Below are 9546 nucleotides of genomic sequence, written 5' to 3'. Positions count from 1 at the left end.
TCAGTCCTGGTTGAGCTGTGAGCCCAGTTCCTCCTGCAGACAGGAGCCTCACCCTCGCACCCCCCAATCGCCGGAATCTGGCCTCTCCACTTCCTTGTGGAGCAATGCCCGTGGGGTCACATGTTCACACGCGTGCACATGCTCTTACACGCCATTCCACCACACTCACATGCTCACCTGGACCTGGCCACTATGAAGCGGTGGCTCAGGCCTGAGAGATGAGGAGACACCAGTGTCAGGGCCAAGAGGAACCTTTATTCACAAATGTATTTCTGCCATCCGGCCTGTCCAGGGCAGAGGCCAGACATGTCTTCCCCTCTAGCTCAGCTTTCTTCATTTCCAGAGAAAACTTGATGTCCTTCAAACGGAAGCCACTTCGCTTCAGTCTTTGGGTGAAGTTGCCCAGGGCGTGGCACGGCTCCCTGCTCTCCCAGAAGGCAAGCTGGACAAAGAAAATGCTGGTCACGGGTCTGCAGGCCCAGCTGAGAACACAGCCCGCAGGGTAGCCCCGGGCAAGCTGGCAGGGTGCCCGGGCCCGGAGGCAGGGGGTCCCTCACCAGGGCTTTGTCCAGAGCATCCTGGACAGCTGACTTGGGACGCTCGGGGATGCGCTTACAGGCTGGGAGGTGACCACTCCACTCTCCATCCACACACCGTTGGCTCTGAGCGCCCACCAGCTGGTATCTGCAGTGTCAGGAGAAGGCCGGCCCTCAGCATTCCCATGGGGCTGGGCAGGTGGGGTGGCTGGCACCCTGCTCTCAGTGGCTCACAAGCTAGAGCTTCTGCCTCCCGGCCCTGGGCCTCTCTTCCTGTGGCCTCCCTGTCCCTGGGCCTCTCTCCCCGTGGCCTCCCTGTCCCTGGGCCTCTCTCCCCGTGGCCTCCCTGTCCCTGGGCCTCTTACTCTGGGCTTCCCTGACCCTGGCCTCCCTGTCCCTGGGCCTCTCACTCTGGGCCTCTCTCCCCGTGGCCTCCCTGTCCCTGGGCCTCTCTCCCCGTGGCCTCCCTGTCCCTGGGCCTCTCTCCCCGTGGTCTCCCTGTCCCTGGGCCTCTCTCCCTGTGGCCTCCCTGTCCCTGGGCCTCTCTCCCTGTGGCCTCCCTGTCCCTGGGCCTCTCACTCTGGGCCTCTCTCCCCGTGGCCTCCCTGTCCCTGGGCCTCTTAGTCTGGGCCTCTCTCCCCCTGGCCTCCCTGTCCTTGGGCCTCTTACTCTGGGCTTCCCTGACCCTGGCCTCCCTGTCCCTTGGCCTCTCCCTCTGGGTCTCCCTGCCCCTCAGTCTCCCTGCCCCTGTCCTCTCTTCCCACTGGGTTTTCCTGTCTTGGCCTCCCTGTCTCTGAATTTGAAAAGCTGCTACCTCACCTGGCTTCACAGAAGTAGGTAATGACAGACCCTGCGTTGAAGTCATCGCCTTTGAAATAGCCGTGAGGTGGGTTCCCAGGGTGGCCACAGTGTCCTGGGGAGGAGTGTGGCCTCACTGACTGCCATCGGAGCCACCTGTTGGCAGCAGGGGGCAGTGCGGCCCCATTCAGTTCTTCCTGTCATGCTGAGCTGCTCTGCCTGACTCCTGATGGACCCCAGGTCCTGCCTGCCTGGAGGAGTCCTTTCTGATCCCAGGTCCTCTCTGCTGGCAGGAGCTCAAGGAAGGAGGTTTGGGCTGCAGAGACACTGTCACTGCACAAGGAAAGAGCCAGGTCCAGGGAGGGGAGGAGAAGGCCACTCTCTGGGCAGGCTAGTGGCAGGAGGTGACCCGCTCAGGTCGCTCTGGAGCTGCAGAACAAGGAGCCTCCACGAGAGAGGGGAGAGGAGGTGGCGGGAAGTGGCTCTGGCAGATACGCCGTGAGCCTGGGTTCTGCTTGTCCACAGACCCCGTGTCTCTGAGTCCGTTCTGCTCACTGATCTTCCCTCCTGGCAGCTCCAGCAACATTCTCTCTGAGGTGCTTCCTGTGCTGAGATTCTACAAGTTAAACAACATTCTCTCTGAGGTGCTTCCTGTGCTGAGTTTCTACAAGTTAAACATGCTGATCGAGACCAGAGGTTCAACTGAGAATCGTGTGGGTGCAGTTAACTGAAACATTGGATCGACCTTCTCGTGGTGCACCCCGTGAGGACCCATTCATTGGGGAAACTGACGATCCTTCCTAGCCGACTGAATCCACGTGGATCCCAGTCACTTTCAAAGCCAGCAACAAGCAGCTCCTGACAGCTTTCAACCTGACCTGTTGACTGGCTACGGAAGAAGGGCAAATGCTAGAAGAGGAAGAGCTGAAACAGAAAGGTCTAGGAATCCAGTCGTGGCACAGAGGCAGGACACGTGTGAGCATAACGTGACAGAAGGGGGCATGACAAGAGTCTGTGCTCAGAAGGTAGCACGCTACTCCTCTCGTCCAGCACAGCCATCCACACAGGTGAGACAGACGCACACAGCAACGCGCTTGTCTCGGGGGGGGCGGCTCCCACGTAGATGTTTGCTCTTTCCATTTCCTGTGTTTTCCTGCAGTAGAGATCTGTTGCCTGAGTGCTGAGCACACTACTCACAGAGACCAGGACAGTCAGAGCTGCGCAGGAAAGGGCAGGCACGGCAGGCCGGCGAGGCCTCTGCCTGGAGGGGCTCCCGTGGCTGCTGGGAACAGTTTCCCACTGGGGGAGGTGAAGTGGATCTGATCCTGCCTTACAGAGACACAGGGGGTGTCTGTGTTTCGGGGCTGGAAAGAAACTACTGACTCTGAGAGTGCCCCATGCCTGGAAGGACAGATGGACAACTACTTAGGCACCCCCTCAGGCTAATGGTGCGAGTGGAATTATGTGCTTGCAGCTTAACATATAAGCTTTACTTTTTTAGTATTTTTTTATTGCTACAGAGAGAAACTGAGAGGAAAAAGGGAGGTGGGGAAAGGATACAGAGAAACACCTGCAGCCGTGCTTCACCACTCATGAAGCTTCCCCTCTGCAGCTGGGGGCAGGGGCTGGAACCCAGATCCTTGTGCCTGGTAACATGCGCTCAATGTGGTACATCACCCCTATTCCAGTATACTTGCTTTAAAGACTCCCAAACTCCCCAGTAAGAATATGTAACATGGGGAGTCGGGGTGGTGGCGCAGCGGGTTAAGCGCAGGTGGCGCAAAGCACGAGGACCGGCGTGAGGATCCCGGTTCGAGCCCCCGGCTCCCCACCTGCAGGGGAGTCGCTTCACAGGCGGTGAAGCAGGTCTGCAGGTGTCTGTCTTTCTCTCCCCTCTCTGTCCTCCCCTCCTCTTTCCATTTCTCTCTGTCCTATCCAACAATGACATCAACAACAACAACAGTAATAACTATAACAACAATAAAACAAGGGCAACAAAAGAGAAAATAAATAAATATTTTTTTTTAAAAAAGAATATGTAACATGCCCTTTTTTTCTTTTTGTAGTACCAGGGTCTCACACATTTGAGATTTTATTTCTCCTAAGCTGGTTCTCTTCATTCCTCTTGCTTCAGAGAGAGAAAGACAGACAGACAGACAGACACACAGAGAAAGATGGTGGGACAGACACTACAGCACTGGAGTTTCTCCTGGTACCACGGTGCCCCCATGTGATGCCAGGGCTTGAACCTGGGTCCACTCCCTGGTGAGCCTTCCCTCCCATTGCCCTGTAACATATGCTTCTAAACCGGCTGTCTGTCACTCTGGCAGCCACGGCCAAAACACGTCCGAAGTGTGGAGTTGCTCCCACTCACTGACAGAGACTGGGCCCCACGTCCTGAATGTTATCAGAGGAGAGCTACCACACTTTTTTGCTGGTCAAACCAGGAAAGAGAGTGACGTGCTTCAACGATATCCTGTGGCCCAACAACATTCTAGAAAGCTGTCCCACGAAGATAACAGCAGAGCCCAAGAGGCACCTCAATGCACACACCTCCCTGATGAAGTTGATTTCGGCATTAATTCCAACGGTGAAAAAGCAGAAATGCCAAGATCAACAACATGGCAGGTGTGGGTTAGATCAAGGCCTCTCACAGACAATTCTTAAAAAGTAAGAAGTAGGGAGTCGGGCGGTAGTGCAGTGTGTTAAACGCACGTGGCGCAAAGTGCAAGGACCGGCTAAGGATCCCGGTTCCAGCCCCCGGCTCCCCACCTGCAGGGGCGTCGCTTCCCAGGCGGCGAAGCAGGTCTGCAGGTGTCTGTCCTTCTCTCCCCCTCTCTGTCTTCCTCTCCTCTCTCCATTTCTCTCTGTCCTATCCAACGACGACGACATCAACAATAATAACTACAACAATAAAACAACTAGGGAAACAAAAAGAAACAAATAAATATTAAAAAAAAAAAAGTAAGAAGTAGAGCCAGACTGATCAGAGAGAGATTTCCAGGAATTCCACTACCCCCGACACATACACACACACACACACACACACACACACACACACACACACACACACACCAAGTAAAACCTGAGCACAACAAAGCCTGTTTGGGGGCCCAAGTGTGAGCCTAAGCTCCCCTCAGGTGTCTTTGCACACAGGGAGGCGGGTGTGAGGTGAGGTGAGGTGATGGGTCCCTCAGCCTCTGAGCGCCGTGAGGCCCGAGGACGGGGTACCTGCCTCCACGGCTTGCCATGGCTGGCTGATGGCCCGGCCGTCCTGCTTGATTCTTTGGGGATGAAAACTTGAAGTCGCCATGTGTCATGAGTGAGCTGCATGTCCCCCTGGCCCCGTGTGGGACTGAAGGAGTGTGCCCTGCCGCAGGATGCACCCCCTGGAGGCTGAGGCCCCCGCCTGGCGGCCACCGGTCCCAGGCCCCCACAGCACTCACGGCTCTTGCAGATGGGCACGGGGGGTGCCCAGGTGCGGTTCTGCAGGCAGCGGCTCCAGCGGCTGCCCTGGAGGATGTGGTCCTCATGGCACCGGAAGGTGACCGTGTCATCCACATGCACAGGCCCGGTGGCACTGAACTGCCCGTTCACCAGCACGGGGTCCGGGCAGTGGCCCACTGCAGGAGGAACGGGGGTGGCGAAAGCATGAAGGGGCCCCCAACACGGGGCCCTCCCCATAGTGCTGGGATGGGGCCCCACCAGGCCTGGGAATGGCTGTGTGAGGGAAACTTCAGGAAAGTCTTGGCCGTGACCACAGACCAGTACAGGGGCTCGGCCAGAAGCATCCAGCTTGTAACTGGAACCTTACGGCAGCCGCTGTCCCCCCCCACGTGGGACACTGCCCCACTCTCCCGGGCCTAGTCTGCCCACCCCACGGGACACTGCCCCACTCTCCCGGGCCTAGTCTGCCCACCCCACGTGGGACACTGCCCCACTCTCCCGGGCCTAGTCTGCCCACCCCACGGGGCACTGCCCCACCCTCCCGGGCCTGGTCTGCTGGCTCTGGCCTGCGACATCCAGCCAAGTCTCCTCACCCTACACTCTGCACTTGTACTGTTTTCCCCAGATTGTGGAAGGAGGAATTCAGTGCCTTGGTGTGCTTTATGTGAAAAAGAAAAATGGGGGCTGGAAGTTGGCACAAGGGTTCTGCAAAAGTCTCCTGCCTGAGGCTCTGAGGCCCCAGGTTCAGTCTCTAGCAGCACCTTCACCAGAGCTGAGCAGGACTCTGGGCTATGTCTCTGTCTCCACCATCAGCCAGAGCTGGGCAGGGCTCTGGGCTGGCACTTTCTCCTCCTCCTCTCTCTCTCTTCACCATCAGCCAGAGCTGGGTAGGGCTCTTCTCTCTCTCTCTCTCTCTCTTCTCTCTCTCTCTCTCTGCATCTCTCTCATTAAATATATAAAATATTTAAAATAAAATGCAGAGGAAAGTGAACCAGACATTTGCCAGTTAGCAGAGATACAGAGGAAAGGATCGGATGAGTCTCATGCTCAAAGGGAGTCGTGTGGAGTGAGTAGTCCTCTGGGGTCTGGCATCTGTTTCCAGCATGATGGCTCTGTGATGGACACACAGGACGATGCGGTAGAGGGACTTGAAGACATGCCGTGAGGGCGTGGAGGGAGACGTGTGCGAGGGACATGTGGGCTCTTTGCTCATCTGTCTTTCCTGTATGTTTAAATATTTTCATGATATAAAAATGATGTTAACCAGTGTGAGAATAACCAAGTGACACCACCAGAGAAATGACTCTCTCCCTGGAGAGGCAACGGACTCTATGGGTTCTGGCCAGACTGATGAGGGGGACCCAGCGAGAGGGAGCTCTGTGGCTCCTGGGAGTGTTCCCCGAGAAGCTTTACCACAGCCGGGGGACCGTGAGGGGGACACGGGAGCAGGGCGGCCACCTACCTTGGCACGTGGGAGCAGGGCCACTCCAGCCCTGGGAGGTGTTGCAGATGAGGGTCTGTCTGCCAACCAGGTGGTAGCCATTCGCACAGATGAGGGTCCCCTGCGTCTTCCCTGCCACCCTTTCCACCATGAAGATGCTGTTGTTCACAGCGGGCAGCTCTGCACAGCCCCCTGCTGGAAGGACGGGAGGATGGTCACTGGTGCCCAGCTGCAGAGAGAAGTTCTTCTGCCGTCCGGTCCCTGGTGCTGACCCTGGGAAATCAGGTTCTGCTGTGGACATCACAGCCCTCCCCTGCCCAGACTCCCAAGGCTCTGTTTTTAAAAGGAGACAGGAAACTCACACAAATCCAACCACAAGAGAGGCATCTCCCACCTTTACAACAGGTGAGACCGCTCAGGATCTTGAAATGGTCCCTTTTTGCTCCCCAAGAAGAAGGCAGAAAAGCTGAGTGGTTCCCACACACAGAGCGAGTAGTCAGGACATAATCACAAGTCTGCCGAGTGCCAATAGCCAGAGCAAGCCAGCGGAGCTTTCAGCAAGGGAAAGGATTTGAACACTGTGTTATGCCCACTAACCACACGCCGAGACGGAGTGCCTTAAAACTGCATCTATGGAAAGCGTACGCACCACGTGCGGCAGGAGCCAGCCACAGCGCCAGGAGACAGCAGGCCAGTGGCGGAGACATCTTGTGACCGGCGGCGTGCCTCTGGCTGGAGCTGATCTTGAGTCCAGACACCTGATTTGGGTCAAACTCCATCTAACACCAGTTAGATCAGCCCAGTCACCTCTGTCCTGGACAGGGGGGACATATTCCTGTTCCTTTGTTCTCTCTTTCCTGGAAGAAACAAAACAAAAAATGCAACATCAGGAAATAGGAACAGCTCAAAGGAAGTGGTTTCAGGGAGGAACTTTGCAAAATCGCACAGGGGTAAGAGCTGCCGGTTTCAGAACTGGCTGGTCCTGTTCATGCCGCCCAACTGACCGGCCCTGTGGGTGCAGACTGACTGTCATCTGGGCCGGGAAGGCGTGGGCACAGCTGGCCTTGACCCTCCTTCTGTCAACATCTGCCCTGTTTACAGGCCACCTGCTGGTCCTCTGCAGCATTTGGAGTGGAAGCAGTGTGACCCCAGGGTGCCACCTCCTCCAGCTAGCTCTCTGCCCCAGCAGGCAAAGCGAGCCTTCCCTTGACCTTCCTGCCTTTCCATCTAGGAGCTGGTCCGGGCAAAAAAAAAACAGCTCTGAGTCCAGAGTCCGGCAGAGGGACCAAGAACAAACAGGAATGTGAGGCCCAGGCTCGGCCATCTCTTGGCACGAATGCCAGCCACTAGACGTTTTGTCTACGCTCTCGTTACAAAGAGGGCAGAATCCTACAAAATGAGCCCTTTTCCAGAGCAGTGGACACAAAGCCCAAGGATGTCGCTGGCCTGGAGTGCTGGGCTCTCTCTCGTTCAACTGGCCTCACAGCAGCTCGAGGGGTAGTGTCTACCACACAGGAGAAGCTGTCTGCCGAGAGCACACCGAGGTTCAGCCCCCAAACCTGCCACGGTCCACCAGGCTGGTGCTGGCTCTGGGCCCGCATGCTGCCTGAGGGTGTCCCTGCAGCTCAGCCCTGTTCAGGGCACCTGTGAGCAGCCCCAGCCCAGGCACTCTCTGCTTCAGAGTCACGTCTCCTTTCACTTGGGAGGGAGAGAGAGAAGTGGTGCTGAGGCTTGCACTGGGGACCTTGGGAGTGAAAGACTGCAGCTCTACTAGCTGTGCTGTGTAATACCCCAGACTTTGCATTAATTAAGGTGACTCTCATGTAAATAGAGAATGAACACGTCAATACAAAGATTCAACTCAGCTCATTTTAGTGAGGGAGCAAGCCGTTAAAGTCCTGACGCAGAAGATAGATGCATAATTCCCTAGTATAACCTGCACTCACATTTGCCTGTTGTCTGGTGATAAATGGGGCAACTGCTGCTGCCCACTACCCCACTTGCTGAACAGAACAGCGGGGGCACCCCTTGAAGTAAGAGCTGTCTGGGTGGGAACACCCCTTGAGATAAGAGCTGTTAAGGATGGCACCAGGGGAGGGGCAATTCCACCCGAGATAAGTTCTATGCTTTTTTTTTTTAATTTATAAAAAGGAAACATTGACAAAACCATTGAATAACAGGGGTACAACTCCACACAATTCCCACCACCAGAACCTATTTTGCCTAGTTGTTCTGCATCTAAATAACACATTGATTTCTGACACGTCCCTGTGAAAGCTTTCATCTTGTCCTGCTTTGAAATGAAAATGTAACCATGATGTGGCCATGTTAAAAATGCCATTTAAACCTGTGCTGTCTCTTTGTTCCGGGCAGAGAAACTTTCTGGAGAGATTTGGTTCTCCTGCCCACGAGTGTAATAAACTCCTCTCTTTTCAGCATAATTTCAGTTTAAGCTTTGTGTTTGGGCAAAATTTCTGCAACATTTCACAGCTGCTTCTAAGACTTGGAATTTACTTACTGGCATGAGAACCGACGTACCAGCCTGGCACATGCAGTGCTGACAGGTCCTGGGGCCTCATGTTCAGAGCCCAGAGCTCCAGCCAGGGCACCACCTCCTGGAGAGGCAGAAACAACTGACCCAGTAGCTGCAAAGCTGGCTCATGTCACACAGGGCAGAGGGTGGCTGATGTGGAACTGGTCTCCCCTTCTCCTTCCCATTTGGTCATTGCTGCTGGGGCTTCACTGCTCCAGGCTGACTTTGACACACACACACACACACACACACTGGGGCTTCACACACACACACACACACACACACACTCACACACACACTGGGGCTTCATACACACTCACACACACACACTCACACTGGGGCTTCACACACACACACACACACACACACACTGGGGCTTCACACACACACACACACACACACACACACACTCACACACTGGGGCTTCACACACACACACACACACACACACACACACTCACACACTGGGGCTTCACACACACACACACTCACACACTGGGGCTTCATACACACACACACACTCACACACACTGGGGCTTCATACACACTCACACACACACACTGGGGCTTCACACACACACACACACACACACACACACACACTCACTCACACACACTGGGGCTTCATACACACACACACACACACACTGGGGCTTCACTGCTCCAGGCTGAGTCCCTCTCCCTCTCCCTCTCTCTGTGACGTGACAGCAAAGCCCCCCAGAGCCTTCATGCTGCCAGCCGCTGTCTCTGTCCTGGGGTCCCAAGCCAGGATTGTGAGGGAGGCAAAGCAG

The 9546-nt window shown here is 55.7% G+C and overlaps 1 protein-coding gene across 9 annotated transcripts; it reads right to left on the bottom strand.

The window, feature by feature from the left end:
- Positions 1–233: 233 nt before the first annotated feature.
- C4BPB (complement component 4 binding protein beta) lies at positions 234–8763 on the bottom strand. Of its 9 annotated transcripts, none has more exons than XM_060178308.1 (8): positions 7169–7790; positions 6872–7079; positions 6244–6555; positions 5299–5439; positions 4781–4957; positions 1356–1449; positions 558–684; positions 234–442 (listed from the first exon to the last, which is right to left on the bottom strand). In XM_060178308.1, the coding sequence occupies exons 2-8, from the start codon at positions 6999–7001 to the stop codon at positions 236–238; spliced, it is 1188 nt and encodes a 395-aa protein (XP_060034291.1). In that variant the 5' UTR covers positions 7002–7079; positions 7169–7790; the 3' UTR covers positions 234–235. The 9 variants fall into 9 exon arrangements, 7 of the variants coding, with proteins under 7 accessions (XP_060034291.1, XP_060034292.1, XP_060034293.1 ...); XR_009546276.1 differs by lacking the exons at positions 234–442; positions 7169–7790 and adding exons at positions 3709–3996; positions 8741–8763 and having other exon boundaries at positions 666–684; XM_060178309.1 differs by lacking the exon at positions 7169–7790 and having other exon boundaries at positions 6244–6495.
- Positions 8764–9546: the final 783 nt, after the last annotated feature.

Source organism: Erinaceus europaeus, chromosome 19, assembly GCF_950295315.1.
Source record: "Erinaceus europaeus chromosome 19, mEriEur2.1, whole genome shotgun sequence".
NCBI classification, from domain to species: domain Eukaryota; kingdom Metazoa; phylum Chordata; class Mammalia; order Eulipotyphla; family Erinaceidae; genus Erinaceus; species Erinaceus europaeus.
The sequence above is the reverse complement of the archived record's forward strand: the minus strand, read 5'-3'. Positions and strand labels throughout refer to the sequence as shown.